Raw genomic sequence first — 20,271 nt, 5'->3', positions numbered from 1 at the left:
TGAACAAGGCATAAGCCCTGGGCAGACAGTTCTTCACATGCAACGCAGTTTTTGGCATAAATAATGAGCAGCTGGTAAGCACTAAATAGGTTCAAATAGAGCTGACCTATTGCAGCCTTGCAACATCACATTCATCAGTTATTTTTATACAGCTACTATTTTTTATGCAGCTAAGGATGTGTTAGAAAAATAAATGAAGTATCAATATACTCAAGGGAGAGCATTTGCAAAAAGCTGCAGGTTGTGGGTTAAAATAGTCAGGTGCATTTCAACCAATGTACAAAGTGGTCAAAGAACAGCTGCTGAAGAGACCCATGAGGGCCTGGCACATGCTATCTAGAAAATATTAAGAGTATTTTGAAGCACATACTGGCTCATATTCAGAACACAGAAGCTATTTTAAGTGCTCAGTGGAGACAAGCTAGTGTTATTAGGACACTTTTCTTCCTAGAGACAACAATACATTTTGAGCCAAATAATCCCACCAGAGGGCTTTGGAAACACCTAAATCAGATGAAGTGGCTGTGATGATTTCATGTTAGGAAAGATTCAGATGCTGAGCCAAGGCAGGTCTTCTTATGACACTAGAAAAGAAAGTAAAGCCATTTGATGGGCAGTTTCTGTGCTGTGCCTACCATGGAAAAGCAGCTTCCAGAGAGACTCTGTGGAGCCAGACAAACTGCCTGTTGGCAGAGGACAGCTGGAAGAGTTCAGGAAGGAAATCTTGACCTGGAGCCTACAAGAAAAAGGCTTTTAACCTTACTGAGAAACAAAGTCGTGGCTAAACAAGCACTGAAAACACAACCCTCACTTCCTGGCAGAACAGCAGCTTCAGACCCAAGAAGAGTGAGTTCCAGTTTTCCTTTGGCCTTTGTATCACATCACCTCTCCGTCTCAGTTTTACCTAGTCTTTTACAAAGCATTCTGAAAACCACTGACAAGAAAAAGTATATGAAGAAACAGGTAATACTATTATTACTTGATATTATGGCTCTGTAACATGTGAAGGCATAGGCAGTCCCAATGAACACTCTAAAGCAGAAAGATGGGAAGAAATGTGGAAACAGAAGAAGAGGAAATTGAATTATGACAGTGATAGAGAAAAGAGTAGTTAATGACAGGGATATAGAGACCTTGGGAAGCACTCTGATACCAGCATAATGGTCTCAGTAAAGAAAATTGCTAAAAATAAAACCAGGAGAAAGAGCCTGATCAGAAAAAGTCATCCACAGTGGTTTTGTTTTGTAAAATATTGCAAGCTTACTTTTCCATCCTGTTTTTGAAAGCTTATCTGTATGGCCCAGTGAGGCCTCAACAAGAAACTGTAAGCATTTGTGTGCTGCTCTGAATATTCCAACATGAAAAAAGCAGAGTATGAAGGGTGCCTAAATATAGTTTAGAAGGGCCCCACCTTGAACTCCACATTGAGCTCAGGTCAGTGATTATCAGCAGAAATAGCTTATCATCAAAGCTTAGGGTAGAAATTATCATAACTCATAAGGAACCAGGTATAAATAAAATGCTTCCAGTGAACTCCCTAAAAGAGTCTGCCACTGCCTGCACTTTATATAAGTTACAGTCCTGTGCTATTTAGACAGTTTTTAATCTACCAAATCACCAACTATAGATCCTCAGCTGGGAGAAGGGAAATGTTTATTCAGCCTCAGATTTACAGATGAACAGAAAACCATCAACTTGGCTTAAATTTTTATCTCCAGAAAACAAGCATTTTTGTCATTATACACAATGCAGTAGGATTTTTGCTTAGAAAGAGTTCTAAAATTAAATGTATCAAAGATACCATCTCCTCCTTTTGTCTTCCTCTTGCCTTACTTGCTCAGTACAGCAGCAGTGTGACCCAGACAGCAGCAAAGCACAGAGGCAGAGGGGATGCTAAAGGTAATCTCACTTGGCATAAAATATGTAACACCTAAATCAACACCTGTGCCATAATCGAAGATCACTTGGAAATCAACAAGCTTATGTTCTCAAAACAAAGAAAAAAGTTGATCTACTCTCTCAGCAAATATTTTTGTTTCAAGTATGCTTTCAGCATGAATTCCATACATAGTCTTTAATCACTACTGAGAAAAGAACAGTTGTGAACCAAAAAAGGAATGAAATTAAGTAGCAGTGAGCCACTCAAACCAAGTACAACTGCCAGCCTCTTGTGGTACCTCTGCTGTTTGCAGAATGCGAGTGACTGTGGGCTCTGGGGCAAATATTCAACAAGCTCATTTTTTGCTGGTAACTGATCCATAACATTCATGACTTTCACTCACCTGTCAAGTTCTTCAAGCCAAGTTCCCTGAGTCCAAAGTTGCCATCCTTTCTGTAGTTAAGAAATATCGCCAGAGCGTATCGCTCCTCGTAGAGCTTGGTCCCACGAACGATGCGCAGGTTCTCCAGTGGGAGGTATTCAAACTGGTTCAAAGCCACCAAAACATAGCCTGTGACTTCTCGGATAGACTGAAAGACAAAAATTAAAGAACCATATTAGAAATGGTCAGTTTTTAATTGTTCTGAATTGTTCCTACAATGGATGCTGTACTATGAAAGGATATAGATACCCAAGGCTAAAAAGCAAAACGCAACATTGGAAAACAAATTATGTTTCAACTTAGTGTTTTTAACCACATTTCTGTTTCAATTTATATGAGTTTATAACCAGTTTATACTGGTTGAAAATGGCAAAAATAAAGAGGTAGGTATTCTTTTAAGATTTCTTAATTTTAAGTGGAAATTCCCAGTAGGTATTAAAGATGCAGAAAAGGATGACTGCTCACAGCTCAAAGCAGAGAGTAGGTCAAAGGCCCCTGCCTGACATGGGCAGAATCCACTGGGGCAATGTCACAGCTTGGATAAGACAGCCTGTCTGCCAGTAATTCTCTGTTGTACAGGATGCTGCTGGGTAAGACTGAGGGGACACAACACTGGGTAAGAGAGACACCTCTAGAAGAGCTCACCATCAGACAGGAATGGATGGCGGAAAGGGAGGGCAAGTCTGAAAAAGTAAATAAAGACAAAGCACCTGGAGTGCTGGGGTCAGCTCTGGAGCTCTCAACACAATAAGGACATGGAACTGCTGGAGCAAGGCCAGAGGAGGCCGTGAAGATAATCAGGTTGCTGGAGTACCTCTCCAATAAAGACAGCCTGAAAGAGTTGGGGTTTGTTCAACCTGGAGAAGAGAAGGCTCTGAGGAGACCTTAGGGTATCTTCCAGTACCTGAAGTGGCTATGGGAAAGTTGGTGAGGGACGTTTTACAAGGCATGGAGTGATAGGAGAAGGAGTAATGGCTTTAAACTGGAAGGTTAGACAATAGGAAGAAATTCTTTGTTGTCACAGTGACAAGACACTGGAGCAGGTTTCTCAGAGAAGCAGTGGATTCCTAGAAGTGATCAAGGACAGGATGGATGGGGCTTGGAGCAGCCTGGTCTAGTGTGAGGTGCCACTGTCCATGGAAGGGGGCATGGAAATAGAGGACCTTTAAGGTCCCTTCCAACCCAAATAATTCTGTGATGCTATGTAAACACAATTGTACTTCTAAATAAAAGCAATCACTGAACATTTGTAAAGATGCAACTTCAAGTTTCAACTACAGGTGCTGGAATAACATGCTTTTTTTCCCAAATCTCAATCCAAACTAGTATCAAAACCTGTGGCAAAATGATAGCTGCCATCTTTGGGTTGGCTGAAAACTTTGTGGAACTGTTTAATAACTCTCCTGCCCATACTCATGAATTGTCCGCTCAGTTGAAAAGGGGAAACAAACCACCAAACCCCAATAACCAGAAGCAGTTTTTTTAAGTCCAAAAGCTTATTAGAACTAAAACACTTTTAGAAAAAAAACCCAACATGTATTAGCACGTGTATGCATATTTAATAGACCAAAATGGATTATTTAACTTTTTGTGTGTTAAATGCTTGCACTTTTATTTTTCCCTTTGGCAAAGTCAATACTTAAACAATACATGGAAAGAAAAATTCTGCTCAGAGTAATGTGTACAGATTATAACTAATGATGGAGATGGCAGTCAATATCGCAATAAAAGCAAACAGGGAAATATTAGCAGGCATCAAATCAAATGTGCTGTGTATGTATCATTAATAAAGGTGACAGGGATTTGCAGCATAAGAGACAGGCTTTTGCTTTGCTGCTTCAGCGCTGTTGCCACCGTTTCATATATTTATGTACAAAGGTCTTCTAATTATGTTTAAAATTTTTGTAGTATTATTTTAAAATTTATTAGAAGTTATAAAGTGTGGTGGTATATATAAGGAAGAATTTATATGCAACAAACTCCAAGCACTAGCTGTCCTAAAGTCAAACATGTGAACATCTGTATGATACTGAAGTTGCTGAAAAAGCTCTTGAGCTATTTCAATACTTGTGGGGCATCTAAAGAGAGAATGGTGTCACTACAGAACGGTGATGAGAACCCAGTGAGTTGAGCTAGGTTGAGAATCGTAGAATCATAGAGTTGGCTGGGTTAGAAGGGACCTCAGAGATCATCAAGTCCAACCCTTGATCCACTACCACTGTGGTTACCAGACCATGGCACTGAGTGCCACATCCAGTCTCTTTTTAAATATCTCCAGGGATGGAGAATCCACTACTTCCCTGGGCAGCCCATTCCAATGCCGGATCACTCTCTCCATAAAGAAATTCTTTCTAATATCTAACCTAAACTTCCTCTGGCACAACTTAAGACCGTGCCCTCTTGTCTTGTTGAAAGTCGTCTGGGAAAAGAGACCAACCCCCCCCCCTGGCTCCAACCTCCTTTCAGGGAGTTGTAGAGAGCGATGAGGTCTCCCCTGAGCCTCTCTTCTCCAGGCTGAACACCCCCAGCTCCCTCAGCCCTTTCTCACAGGACTTGTGCTGAATCCCTTCACAGCCTCCTTGCTCTTCTCTGGACCTGCTCCAGCACCTCAATCTCCTTCCTGAACTGAGGGGCGCAGAACTGGACACAGTACTCGAGGTGTGGCCTCACCAGCGCTGAGTACAGGGGCAGAATTCCCTGGGACCTGCTGGCCACGCTGTTCCTGATACAGGCCAGGATGCCATTGGCCTTCTTGGCCACCTGGGCACACTGCTGGCTCATGTTCAGCTTCCTGGCAATCCAGACTCCCAGGTCCCTCTCAGTCTGGCTGCTCTCCAACCACTCCGTGCCCAGCCTGGAGCTCCCCATGGGGTTGTTGTGGCCAAAGTGCAGGACCCAGCACTTGGCCGTGTTGAACCTCATCCTGTTGGAATCAGCCCAACTCTCCAGTCTGTCCAGGTCCCTCTGCAGAGCCCTCCTGCCTTCCAGCTGATCCACACTCCCCCCAGCTTAGTGTCATCTGTGAATTTGCTGATGATGGACTCAATCCCCTCATCTAAATCATCTATAAAGTTATTAAACAGAACTGGGCCCAACACTGATCCCTGGGGGACACCACTAGTGACCGGCCGCCATTTTGATGCAGCCCCGTTCAGCACCACTCTCTGGGCCCGGCCCTCCAGCCAGTTCCTAACCCAGCACAGGGTGCCCCTGTTCAAGCTGTGGGCTGCCAGTACAGTTCAGTTCAGAGAAGTACAGTTCAATACCTCAGTATTAAATATAGAGCTGCAATATACCCTGGGACACTGATTCCATTATCAGCAGAAGCTTTCCAGAACTTCTATGATAGCTCTTCTCTTTCAGACATTCCAGCTTAGCCAGTTTGGTCAGGAATTTGTTTTTCATCGTACACAATGGTTTCCCTAGACTGGCTTTTATGGCATCTCTTAAGAATTTAGGAAATATTAAAACCATGCACCAGGCTTCAATTTCTACACTGATATTCTAGGGATACTGTGATTGCTCTAATTAATTTAAAGGGATGTTTAACTGGGAATTGAAATGAAAAAAATTAAAAGCTGTTCCAAAGCTGTATCTGACCGATTTCTGCCTGCCAATTTTTGTCACTTATAGCCATGGTTGCTATTTTTAGGGTATGCTTTCCTTACTGTCAAACAGCAAGGCCACCTAAAAGGGCCCTAATCCAGTCTGGCACTGTAATTGCACATGCACACACACAGCAGCAGCCAGCAGCAAGTCTTCATTCCAAAGTTTAGGGAAAAAAAGTGGACAAAAGAACATGGTTTTGATATTGGTAATTGTGAACTGCCCCAGGAGTCCCACACTGTGTGTGTTTTATTTGGTTGAAATGATATATTGCAACAAGCATTTGGACAAGCAGAAGGTCCTTTCCATTCCCATTGTTTCCATTTATTTGTTTGCTGAAGAATTCTTTCAAAAAAAAAAAAAAAAAGAGAAAAAAGAAAAAAAAAGAAAAAAAAGAAAAAACCCAAATGGTTTCTCATTTACTGGAAGATATCAACCTACTGATCAGATCTAGTTGTCGGTTATATTATTTTGGCATTTTATTTTTAATTTAAATTTGGATGAAAAAGGCAGAGGAATAATATGCTTTGCAGGATGATGTGTTTTTTTGACTGGCCCAGCTTGAAAAAATGACCTGGAAGTGGAGGCTACAGCTAAGGTTCTAATCACTCCTGGTCAATGTCATCACTTTACCAGTCACAGCAAGTTTTGACATGATTCTTACTGGAAATGGACACCTGCCCACTTGGAGCTTGCTCCAAGCCATGTCAAGAGTCACCAGAAAGACACTTGTTGGATTCCATGCAGACTCAGAAGTCCTTACACAAGACACACCAGCCAGGCTGATCTGCTCCTCTGCAACTGATGCCAAGGTTAGGCATGATTTGGACCTTTCAGCCTTTGTATACAAGGCTGAAACCATTCTTGTTCAGGTATCCTGAATTCAGGTATAAGCTCAAGTATCCTAATACTCTATTTGAGCTGCTTTTGCTTCAGCATCAGTCTTTGTTCCACCAGTAAGGTGGAGTGACTCTCAGCAGTGGTAGTTTCAGTGTCACCTCCTAGTCTGATTCTCCTGCTAGAGCTGGAGATCCTTGTAAAAATACATTAATCTAACCCTTAATAAAAAGAAAGAAAAAAAAAAGAAACAAGGATGCCATTAACTGCATTTTGCTACAATAGCCTAGAGCAATGGAAAGAGGCAGATTAGTCACCAACAGACCTAGCTAAAAGTTTCCAGTGGGGAAAACCAAATGAACTCTGGCAACCTCCAGTCTTGCATGCTGACCACTGTGGTTTTGCAGGATTCCCCTCTGCCCTCATTACAGAATTATTTTAACTGGGAAGTCCTGCCCAGCATGACCTTGCTTTTCCTTGTCACGTCGCCAGCTCTTGAGATGTGACCTGTTATTTGAAGATGCCACTGAGTGAGGCAGTGACAGGCTCAGGCTCTCACAGCACTCTGGCTGCTTCAGTAAATGCATTTTGGCTCTCAAAAGCTCTTTGGGTCCAGAAGTGGGAATGAGCATACAGATTTAAACAAAGAACAGGCTGAAGCACCCAAGCTCCCTGTCACAAAGGGACAAGGGACACTGTACATCAACCCTTCTGAGCAGATGCCTGGCTGCTCAGAAAGCAGATGAGGAGGCACCTCTTAGGGTTCGAGAGCCAAAGGTGTCTGCTTCTCTGATGGGCCCTGTTAGGTGCCAGATCCAGGATTAAGAAAGAGAAAGAAAAGCAGTGTGTGTATGTGTGGGGGGGAGGCCAAAGGTATTAATTCTTGACAAATCCAAAGCCTCACAAGCTGCTTTCAAACTATGCCATGCCACAGGATTCATCTCTCATATGTTTACCAGAGAAAAGCTTTTTATTTACATCAATTTTCAGAAAGGAGATGAGCACCTGTGCCCTAGAGCATGGTGTCCCTAAGGCCCAGCACTACCCAGCACCCCAAATCCCACTTTCTACTAAAGCTTCTACTTTTCCTGAAACAGCCAACTTTATCAAAGCAAAAAATCAAAGCATGTTACTCTTTGATGACAATGACACCAGTGAAGGCTGTATGTCCCCAAACTTGTCACACCTTCTGATGCTGCCCTGCCTTGGATGGCACCACAACATGGCAGCCCCTGCCCCTCTCAGCCATGCCAGGGGGTGGGGGATGCTATGCTGGGGGCTAACAGAGAAGTGGGGTCCCAAAAATAAAATCGTTCTTTTCAGAGGTTCTTTTTCAAGCAATGAGCTGTAAAAATGAGCTCTAGACAAACTGTTCACTTAATTACAACTAATAGTAGCAGTGCACAGGTAAAGCATTTTAAACTCCCAGCTTTAAAGCCAGAATTATCCTGTCAGCTGGGAGTAAAAGTCAAGATTGTTCCTTGCTATCTGAAATCATTCTTCAGTTTGAGTCAAATGAATCTGAGTGAAACAGAGCAAAATAACAGTGAAAACATCATTCTGCCCAGAAAAACAGATCAATGAACAATTAGGGAAGCTGATGTTTTTCATAAACACTACCAAGTCTTTTTAACACCTATTGGGGAAGGTTAGAGTGTGGCTAAGGCACCTAAGAGAGCTATATTCTGGGGTTTTATTTCAGCTGCAGACACACTATTTATGCTATCACTAGACCCAATCTGGCAAAGCTCTTGCTGCCTCATCATGAGGGATGAGGGGCACCTGAAGAATAAGTGTGTTTAATTCACAAGCATTAAAAAAATATTTATAAAAAGATGTAAAGAATATATGTTCTGTATGCTCACTTGAGAGGCAAAGACAAAAGCCTCTGCTTTTCCAGCCCTGGTTTGAAGTAACACAGAGGTGCTTTGGTCCCCAGAGGAAGCCCAGGGGGTTTCCTATTTTTCTACCACATGGAGGGAAATAGAAAGGGCAAAGAACTTTAAATTAGAAATACATAGGGAATAAGCCAAGTGGACAGTTCTTATCCCATCTGTTGCAAACACAGTAATTTCTAATTTCAAGGGATATCCATCACATGAGGACACAGCAAGGGCCTGTACACAACTCAGCTGCTGCTCAGGAGTCTCCTGACTGCTCCAAAGATCTAAGCTGACCCTCCAACATGAACTTTACACCTTGTCACGTTACATGAAAGCCTAAGAAAACCAGATTACTAAGTAATACAAAGATGAAAATACTTTCTAGAGTGCATCACCCCTTTTTTTCATCCTAACAAAGCTCAACAGGCTGCAACACAGTCATAATTAAAATAATGACTGTGAGTAGTTACTACCATGTCATCTCCTTCAGAGGCTTTTCATATCTTGAGCTGACTTAAACAGATCATTTAGCATTGTGCTTTTTTCATCACTTAAAAGGTAAGCATTTATATATGGTTAGAACTGCATGATACCAAACTCATCAGATTTGTTTCCCAGTTTAATTATGAGGGAAACCCACTAAACTGCAAAGATAACACTTGCTTAACTTTAAACAAGTCCTCAGGACAGTCATAATATCCACCTTCAGAAAATTCAGTCAGGCATGCTGGTGAGTATCCGAGTAACCTAAAACACCATCAATTAATTTTTATTGTTTTTTCCTATCTTTCACCCATGCAATGCCATACATCTTTCATTAGAACAATTTAAAAAATGAGCATTTACTAAGTAACCCCAAAGTGGCCTCTAAGCAACTACAGAACTTGCAGCACTAGCAAGGGCAATGCTAATAGCCCAGATATGGATATAGGTGGCCTGCTGCAATTTATGGGGCTCAATTAGCATCAAACTATGCATTGTGCATTGAAAATTATGAATTTTTAGTGACAAGATAAGCTCAGATTTTCAGAGGAGTTCAGGATATGTATTTACAGGATTCAGACCAGTTGGTATTGCTGGCTTCTCTCCAAGTCCTATCCATAAGCAAACAGAAATATGTAGAACATACTGAGGTTCCTAAAGTATAAGAGGATGTCCCATTTAAAGACAATGTTGTAGCTAACAGAGCAGACACATAAGGAATTTCCTTCCACATGTCTTGTCTCCTGCCATACTGTGCATCCTGCATTTACATAAACACTTGTGAAATTGTGATGTTAAGCCCTTATGAGCACCAGCAGTTTTTCAGATACTCTGTACAAGCTTCAGTAAAAATCCCTCAAGTTTGAGCACACTGATAAAATATCAAAACACGGATTGTGGAAAATATTTTTCTGGTACCTGGTCTGGAAGCAAGAGCTGTAACGTAACCAGAGTTGCTTTGGCAGCTGCAGAGAATTTATTGCCCAGCACACTCAAGTTGCAGTTAAGATTCAAACTTGTCACCAAAAAGAAAAAAAGAGAGGAACTTCTGATGGTTTTCCAGGTTGCTTTCATATGTATAAAAAGCAAAGGCAGGGCTTGGTTGCAATTTTGTTAAGAGCTGCACTCGAGGAGCCTTGCCCTGCTGCATGACTGCAGAACTGAATTGTGATTCAGTATTTCAGGCAGCTGGCAGAAATTAAATCCTACCTTTGTCCTTACAGATATCTAGTCCTCTTTGATAATATGCTTACAAAATATTAATAATATTCCGAGCAGCAGATCAATGGACTGAATATAGCATTTGATTTCCTCAATGTAGCAATCAGTTAGATCCATCTAAAGCTGTTAAAATCTGTTGGAAACTTCTAAGTGAAAATTTTGCCATGTAATTTGTAGAATACACCTTGGGAGCTGCTGAACTAAAGCTTTGTTTTCTGAATGGTTGGTCTTTACATTTTGTTATTCCAAGAGACTTTTCTACATTAAACAGGAGAACTAGCTCTGTAGTTATTTATTTACTGAGTTTGATGCAGGAATGAGGCAGTTAGGCTGAGTCTGAGCTAATATACATTACAAAAGGGTCTAGGAAGGGCTTGGAGGCAAAACAAATGCCAGTCTAGAATCCATTAAACTGCCCAAATGTTGCATTTGGAAAGGAAGATCCTTAAACAACACATAAGTGATGGTGATGGACAAAAACATGGGCAGCCATTGAAATGTGTATCTTGACTCATTTTGTGATGTATTGCTGGGAACAGAGTGCTGTATGTGAAAAATAAGATAAAAATTGAACAAAACAATAAAATAATGTGGGAATGTCAACATTAAGTTAAAATAACAGGCAAATAATAGGACCAAGATTCCCACCCCCACTTTTGCTTTGAAATTGCAAAATACAGCTCTAAAGATGCATCCCACTATTCTTCCTGTTGACTGAATAAGACTTAAGCTCAGGCATCAGCCTGCACCATGTGTCTGCCTATATTTCAGTTAAAACATGAGTAGAGAAGCTGATCAGGCTTCCGTCAGCATCTAGGAGCCTTCCCAATGTTTTCTGTGTAAAACATAATTCCTGCCTTTGTGTATCTGCTTAGGAATTGCCTGCCTTTTAGGTACACAGGCTGCTTGAGTGCACACAATAAATCCTAAGCTGTTTATGTTGAGCAATATTATGATCTAGACAAAGTCTCTACTCTGTAACCACCCAGCCTTCACTGTTAACACCTCTCTATACTAAGGAAAGCTGCAGATGACTACATATTTAGCAAGTCAATAAGAATTTTGACATTATATCTGTAATACCTGATTGGCCTTCAACATATTTGCAGAGTGGATTTCAGGAGAGTTTATTGTATCATCTCCCAAGGGAAAAGTTAGTCATAAATTAGATTGGAAAGACCAAAATGAGAGCATTATGCTGCTACAAAATGCTTTACAATTTGGGCTGTTTGTAGTAGCTATATTTTGCAGCAACTCATGGTACATCAGCTGCACAGTTACAGAATTTTCAAGTGGAGAGGATTGATGACTTTTGCTTTCTCTGCATTTGGAAGCTCCAATCAAGGAAATCAGTTTCTTTCCAGGCAACATAAAATTGCACAAACTGCTACTTCATAAACAATATAACATCAAGACCCCAGAAGGATTTTAGAAAAGTATTGACTATGGGAAGACACATTCTCTTTTATCAATTTCCCTCAGACAGCTGAAGCCTAAGAGAAGCTCTGAGCATATTCAAGGGTCTCAAGGTGCTTTCACCCATAAGGACAAAGCAAGGATTGTCTTTTCACACCAATGCCTGACACTGCTTTAGAGAGGCAGTGTCAACCAGCAGCATGAGCACTGCACTGCCATGTCTGTGACAAATTTATTTTTTGTTGCTAGACCTTACAGTCTTCAAGCAGAGGTCTTTTCCTAACAACACAAAGAGACTTGACCCCAGTTATTACCACTTATGAGCCTTGCACAGGTGTGCTGTGAGATGTCAGTGGCCTGAAACAAGTTAGTGTATTTATTTTGGCAAAACGAGATGTCGCTGACCACAGAAAAATTTGGTTCCTTCTTTGTTCTTATTTGTTACACACTAAAGCCCAATTATGTCTTCACTTGTGTCTAAGCTGAACTACATCTCAAGAGGATGGTGAGTTGTCCTCCAGATTACAAAACTCGTTGAACCATACCAGGGAAATCATTCATGCCTGATTCTTCTACCCAAGGAGAAGGAAAATGGAGGACGACCATTATTCAGTCTCTCCCCAGCCTGAGACAGCAACTGGTTAAACTTTTAGACAGGGAACAAAAAGGAGAGATGAAAAATGGTGTGTTTCCCACTATGGTTGTGAAAGGTCAGCTGTCTGATCAGAAGTCAAATGGGAAGAACACATGACAAATGCAGCACAGGCCGTAACAGGGTGTCCAGAATTACACATCACTGTAAGCAAGCTGCTGAGAAGATCATAGAAATATTTTGTGGGCAGTTTCCAGTTCTGGGCCCCCCAGTTCAGGAAGGATATCGAGGTCCTGGAGCAGGTCCAAAGGAGGGCAACCAGGCTGGTGAAGGGACTCGAGCACAGACCCTATGAGGAGAGGCTGAGGGAGCTGGGGCTGTTCAGCCTGGAGAAGAGGAGGCTCAGGGGAGACCTCATCGGTGTTTACAACTACCTGAAAGGAGGTTGTAACCGGGGGGGGTTGGTCTCTTTTCCCAGGCAACTCTCAGCAAGACAAGAGGGCAGGGTCTTAAGTTGTGCCAGGGGAAATTTAGGTTAGATATTAGAAAGAATTTCTTTACGGAGAGGGTGATCAGACATTGGAATGGGCTGCCCAGGGAAGTAGTGGATTCTCCGTGTCTGGAGATATTTCAAAAGAGACTGGATGTGGCACTCAGTGCCATGGTCTGGTAACTGCAGCGGTAGTGGATCAAGGGTTGGACTCGATGATCTCTGAGGTCCCTTCCAACCCAGCCAATTCTATGCTTCTGTGATTCTATGATCAGTAGAAGGAGGTTTTATTTTTTCATTTTATATAGAATGAGTGATAGGCTTTTTACAACAGATCTTGTGATTTAATTTTTCCTAGTGTACAGCCAGGTTAGGTGCCAGGCAAGTCTATAGTTAGCAAGAGAAATTAAATGTGTTTATTACAATCTCTTCCTCTACCTACAGTGGAAGCAATTGGAGCCTTTGGCTGGCATGATTCCCACTCCTTGGAGCAATGCAGAACGAGTTAAACATCCTGGAGAGCTAATACACAGGTGGAGCTGAACAACAGATTTTTATATTTTTCTATTCAAACTGTAGGCAAAGGTGTCAGGCCACTCCTGAAAGCAAAAGGCCATTTCTATTTCTGAACACAGGAACTGACTACACATAGGGAAAACGTATTATGCTTGCCAAACTTCAGGCAAACAACCTCAGTCTGGGCTATGGTTTTCTGCAAAAAGAAAATGGCTGTGTGTCCAATCCGGGAAAATCAGTTAGCTTATTTTCTGAGAGCTTTTTTCCTTCCCAAGAAAATAGTTTCTTTAAAACATGCTTTCAGTTTGTTTCCTATGTGCAACAAACCATTCTTTGATGAGTATTTTAAATGCACTTCCTGAGAGAAACCGACTTCATTGGCACTCTAGGACATCTTTGCATGCATAAATTAGTGAATATTGGAGGAACTGCTGGTTCTTTGTCTGGTTTCATTGAAGAGGAGAATCTTTATCCACAGACTGGATTTTAGCTGAGAATATACAAATACATTAAGTGAGCTCAACATCACATTTACCTATTGAAACCATTTCAGCCTTTGTAGCGCTAATCTCTTCAAGAATGGAAACCCTGGAGAGATTCATTAATTGCTGGCTTTTGATTAGGTTTATTTCCATTAAGATAAAAAGTGGAGAGACTTCTTGTGATTTTTAAAGATGTGTTTTTGTTTTGTTTATCTAGAAGCTGGAGAATAGCTCTTTTATTCAGGCTTTAATAGATTGTTAAAGTCTCCTTCAAGGATAGATCCACGATTTATAAGATGTGAGCAATTATTGAATATATCTGATTCTCAAAGTCAGAGGTGTTCTTTAGGAAGGACATGTAAATTCCAGATTTTGAGATTATGCAGGGTGTCACCAATGTGCAAAACAACTTCTAATCTGCAATGACTAAACTAACAATTAGACAAGATTTTCTCTGCATTGATTTCAAAGCTTTTTTCCAAAGGCTCATGCTGAAAACTTCTCAATACATTTTCTTTGTGGTTCCTGAACCAGGAAAGAGGCACAATCTTAGAGGAACTTTTTTTGTTCTTGTTTTTGCTTTTTTTTTTTGTTTTGTTTTGGGTTTTTTTTTGTTTTTTATCATGTTCAGAATTTTTAGTAGCCAGGCACTTTAGACATACCACTGTTCCAACATGCAATTATTGAAACAATGAACAAACTGTGGTTCCCTCAAAGGTCACGACCATGTCTTTTTCTTTAAATTAGGGGTGAGTTATGGTGAGGGGTGTTTGAGCAGTTCAGCATAAAATTATTTCCCTCTTTCCCAAGCAGAAGACAAGAAAAAAATAGCTTGCTCTTGATATAAAAATTCTAAATAACTTAAAAATTAAGATTCAAAAAGAAACGGTAAATCTATGAAATTAAAAGATGGGGAAGAGACCAAGAGGTCAGAGAGGACAGGGGAACATTCATGAAGAGGAGCAAAGAATGTTTCTTTCCTAACAGAAGGCAGCTTCAGGAAGCTGTCACACTGCTATTATTTAATTTCTGAGTGCTTGAGTCTGCAATCTTACTATTTTATTTTTATACCATTTTGTTCTTTTCTTAGGAAAAATGTGGCAGGAAAGTGTAATGCTCCATACAAGATATAATTTCCTTCAATACTTATCACCAGCAAATGATTGGACAAGCAATTTTTTTGCCAATGGCTTAATTAGAGGAAACCTCTATATTTAATAATGTTCCTTGTTGAAGGAGAAAAAGCAGAGTGGTTGTCACAGCTAAGGATGAAAGAAAGGTTCAGTCATTAAAGTCATCACAGAAACAATGTTACTAACTATACAGGACTAATCTCAAAGGAGTACCCAGCTGATTGGCAATGATAAAATAATGCAGCAAGCTAAAAAAGGACTTCTCTCCTCCCTTTTTTTTTTTATTAATACTCTTATTACCTTTTCCTGAAAGACAGCTTTTCAAGAGCTGTTATTGTACTTAATATTGAATAAAATTAACCTTGGCAGTTTTTGGATTATGTTTTCTGAGCTCCTTAAATGGAGGGTGCTCAGCACATCCCTCAGGTGGGATGTGTCCATCAGTGGGAGCAGTCCAGCAACCAGACACCCAAAACCTTATGAAACACTCGTGACCCTGAGATGCTGAATACTGCACCCAGGTGAGACAGAGACCAAAAACTACAAAGAGAGCAAACTCTGGCCTAGAGTGCACTGACTTTGTCCTCTAGTGCCTCCTTAACCTCACTGACCACACACTGGGGACATATCCTCCCTTGGAAAGAGGATCCTGGGAGTTAAGTGGTCATCCAAAACCAAGCTTCAGCATACCCAGCAGAGATTTCTCTTCCAACAAAGGCCTTCCCTGCCCTCTCATCTATTTAAGTTGACAGCCAGCTGTTGGCCTGGTAGTGGCCTTGAAAATGTGTTTGTCATTCAGTATTCAGGAACATGAGGAAAGAACAGATGTCTCAAGAGAAAGAGAGGAGGGAGCACTCAAGGACCTAAGTACATCAGAAGGCCAGCAGTGGTATTTAATAGATATTAATTACTTTGCTGTCTGTAAACCATACAGAAAGTGCCAGTTGCAGTGAGCTAGGACCATCAAAGGTCAGATTATCATGAAATCATTACAGGAGAGGCTTAACACATAATTACTGAACCTAAGCACATTCCATATAACCAATAGGAAAATTACTTATTTAAATATTCTATTTTATTTTTGTTTTTAATAAATGATATTATTATTTTAATTATATTAATACTAACCGAATTCTAAAAATTACCTGAGGATTTTGCAGAATCAAATTTTGTCACTCTGGAGTTTTCAGAAATTTCCATTATTCTGCACAACACATATGGATGTGTGTATTTATGTTTTATGTGCATTTACAAATATACATATATACAAAACAACAACAAAGCGTGTGTTTCTCTTCCTGCAGAATTTCTTGTCTTCAGATATTCTGAACATCTCAAACTGCAATGCTTACACAGTTCCCTGGCTGAATTGCAGCTGCCGTGAGATGAGAAAAATCCTGGCAGAAATGACAGGTTTGTCTCAGCTGAGCAAAACCAGTTCTCATTCTCACAGCATCCAGCCTGACTTCAGGTCTCAGTCAGCAAGTATAATATCAGGTTGAAGTTGCAGGCATTTCTGGCTCCTAAGGACACATTTTTTTTCTTTCTACCCAATTCTTTTCTACTCGTAGCAACCAGCTAGGAAATCAGACAGTGGCAGGCCAGGGGAATTTTACTCCAGGACACTGAGCACATGGTCAGCATACTCAGCACCAGCTCCCCATATCCACACATGCCATTTCCTAAAGTCCCACATGTGCAGACAACTAGTGTCACCATGTTGCTCCACAGCCCGGTTTGCCCAACTATTTTGCTTTTCCTTTCTTTCTCACCTGGCCCTAGACAAGAAGAGACACTTTGGCATCTAATAGTTCTTTATTCCCAGCTGCTTTGAATTTCATTTCCTTTCTTGCGTCATCCCACTGGTTAAGGGCTGGTTTTGCCCTTGCTTCCTGACCCAGTCTTTGCAACCTGAGAACTCCCTACCAAACACACCTTTAAGGCCTCAAAAACATCTTACTAAATGAATAGAACCATTCAATTTTATTTATTTCATTATATAATTTGATTTATTGTTTTGTGAGTATTAAGTTAGTCAGTGTAAGTCCTGATACTTTGAAGTCAATAAAAATAACTTCACAACATTTAAATCATGTCCTCAATACCCCAAAATATCACTTGGTCCTACAACTACCTTGCATAGATATTTCCAAGATGTCTCAAACCCAACCTTTTCTGTCCTACAAGATACTATGGACTTGTTACGTGCAGAGCACACCTTGACTTGAATGTTTGGAAAAGTTTATATACTTAACTACAACAAAACGCTGGCACTTTTTCTTGGTTGATCATTTGAAATAATATGTGTGTGAGCTTGCACATACTCTGGAAGTCCTACACACCAGGGTTGTATTTAGCCCTGTGCCTCCCAGACCCAGGGAGATATTTACAGTATTTCTCCTCATGAGCTCCCATGGATGGGAGCCTTTTGGCTGAATGCTTCAGCTTCCTCCTTTGCCAATGTCTGTTATGATACTTTCCTATCCCTATTTGACCCTGTCCGTAGATATTTGATACTAAATGAAAGCACTACAAACCAAGGGATGAATTCTATCCAGGGTGCAACCCTCACAGACCTTTGCAGTTACATTTGCTGGTGTGAATGTTAAAGGCCTGGCACTGCAGGAGCTCTGGGCTTTGCTTTCTGGTGAACCAGTGAAAGGAAAGAACTCTCACCTGCCTGCAACTTCTCAGAAGCAAAGGGTTTTTGTTATGCTTGGCATCTGCTTGTGTGCTGGCAGTTTTGCTACACTAAACAACCTGAGCTCATCTCTTAAAGTCTTTTCTTTTAGAGGCTCTCCACAAGCCCAACAGCTCATCTCTGCTACTCTGTTCTCCATTTTTTCCTTTGCCTTCCTACCACTGCCAGCTTTTTCCCCCCTCTCTTGTCTGTTTAGGCTGTAAGCTTTCCAGAAAAGGGTAAGGTCTGTGGCATATGATGTCCTTATGTTGCCTAATGCAATTCCTAGCTGAAATGAAGTTGAAAAGTCAGGAGTAAAACACAAATTAGCAGTAGTTAAAGGAAAAGGGCCAATTTCAAATCAGTGCTTAGAGTTTAGCAGAAAGAGCCACAGAGGTGCTGTTCCATATAAGCATCTCTTTCAAAGTACTCACTAAAATGGTCGATGAAAATGTCTGCACAGCCTATTCTAGGGATCCCAGCTATCTTGCCCTTTCCAGTGACACTTCATTGGCCTATCCATATTGTCTTTCTGACAATTCACACTGAGCTCCCTGTGAAGCCCAAAGACTGAGGTTAATGTCTCACTAGCATCTAAAAACCAGCAGGCACTCCCTGTCTAAAGAGATAATTACAGCCCTGTCATTCCAATGGTTTTGCCTTGCCAGAATACTATCAAACAGCACAAATGACTGTATGGGGACTCCAGCAACCCAACTGACCAGATTCACAGCAAACATCAGGGTAACACCCTGGCTCTCAACATATCACCATGGGCTGAGGGATAATGTCCTCTGGAGAAGCTTTGCTATTGCAGCCTTTGCCAACATCACTGCAAATATTAGACTAAAGCTACAGATAGAACAAAGACCTGGAATGAACTAGAGGTTCATTTTCATGTCACTTCACATTGCAGTGTTTGTAACAACATGGAAAACTGCTTTTTCCTTTTCTGCCAGTGTCAAAGTTAACTCAGAGGACACCTACAAATTAACATGTGTCCCTTGTTTTGGCTGTTCTTGATGGGATTTATAACTAAAGCTGAATTAATTAAACCAGACAGAACTCTAACAAAGCATCACTCTACTCCAGAATTTCATAATTCCTCCCAGAGGGACCAAGAAGTGGGGGGAACTACCTGAGGCCAAATTTACCTAACAGTTCCACAAGCAATCTTTGTGTAATAACAGGCTGCTTCAAGGAAAGTCCCAGAGGTTTTAATTAATTATCTTCACACTATGTCCTTTCATGGAACTGAAAATACTCCTCAGCTCTTATCTTCACCAACACGCCCTACAGGACATGAGGAACTGGCAGAGCCAGTGATGGGATTGCACATGTACGTGCCCATAAAGGGGTGGGCTACAGAATGGGTGGCTGGTCCAAGGGGTTTGCCTGCATGCACAGCTCCTCCCAGCAGGTATTTTCCTTCTAGGAAAGTTGTGCTGGGATCAATTTCAACTGTACAGACAACAAATGAATGTGCATTTCAATATTAATAGTTACGTGACACACCGAGTAGGAAAATCTTCTCCTTTTGGAGAAGCAAAGAGGCTCAGGGATGATCTGGAGAGCTCCTAAACTGCAGCATAAGATCAAAAGAAACCCTTTTGTGGCCCCAGAGACTGTGCTGTTCTTACCAGGGCTGGAGATAGCTGCTCCACAGTGATTCTCAGCAGAGGCTTGATCTCAGTTCAGGCAGGAGAAAAAAGAACCATGTTATAGCTAGTTACAGCCAGAGGACTTCAGCTGAGGTTTTCACCAAGCAAAGACTGGATCTGAAACTCTAGCACTTTGGGATGGATACATATACATGTGGGCAACAAATGGAAAAACTTAGCCCCACTCTGAAAGCTGAAGTATGTCCTTAAAAGCTTTCTGTGCTCCAAACCATACAAAGTCATGAGGCTGTCCTGGCACAACCACAAGACAAGAGGGCATGGTCTTAAATTGTGCCGGGGGAAGTTCAGATTGGATATTAGAAAGAATTTTTTCACGGAAAGGGTGATCAGACATTGGAACGGACTGCCTGGGGAGGTGGTGGACTCTTCGTCCCTGGAGACATTTAAAAAGCGACTCGATATGGCACTCAGTGCCATGGTCTAGTGACTGTGGCGGTAGCTGATCAAGGGTTGGACTCGATGATCTCTGAGGTCCCTTCCAACCCAGCCTATTCTATGATTCTATGATTCTATGACAAGCAGCTGCTGCTGTCATCATGCAGATGGAAATGTCTTCTTTCCTGCCTCAGGATGTCCTCCCTGGGTAACGTCAACGTGTCAAACTCCATCATCTTTTCCAAGCTAACAGCATTGTGAAGAGAAAATTATTTAGTCAGAAGAGCATCTTTGGGTTGAATTTTGATACCTTTCTCTGAAGCTACACTTCATGCAAAACTATGACTGTCTCACATGTTGAAGACAAATATCTCGGAACACTGCCATGGTGCAGGTGCCTGAGTTTAGTCCTTTCTTGTCTGGCCACATATCCCACTTTTTTTGGACGAAACTCCTTGTGTAGCCCCTGAAGGAGTCTAAATGGCAGCCCTGGCTTAGGACATGGAGTATCCCAAGTCTCCCATCTCTGGAATCTGAGGTACTGAGATATAGAT

The 20,271-nt window shown here is 41.3% G+C and overlaps 1 protein-coding gene across 3 annotated transcripts in view; it reads right to left on the bottom strand.

Moving 5' to 3' along the window:
- The window catches only part of ERBB4 (erb-b2 receptor tyrosine kinase 4), a 629,260-nt gene that overhangs the window by 302,466 nt on the left and 306,523 nt on the right, over positions 1-20,271 (bottom strand). For all 3 annotated transcript variants that reach the window (XM_030453944.1, XM_030453945.1, XM_030453946.1), the window contains exon 3: positions 2,283-2,469. In XM_030453944.1, coding sequence (XP_030309804.1) covers positions 2,283-2,469 — 187 coding nt within the window. The remainder of the gene's footprint in view (positions 1-2,282; positions 2,470-20,271) is intronic.

The sequence above is a fragment of the Calypte anna genome, chromosome 7 (assembly GCF_003957555.1).
Source record: "Calypte anna isolate BGI_N300 chromosome 7, bCalAnn1_v1.p, whole genome shotgun sequence".
In the NCBI taxonomy this organism is placed as follows: Eukaryota; Metazoa; Chordata; class Aves; order Apodiformes; family Trochilidae; genus Calypte; species Calypte anna.
The sequence above is the reverse complement of the archived record's forward strand: the minus strand, read 5'-3'. Positions and strand labels throughout refer to the sequence as shown.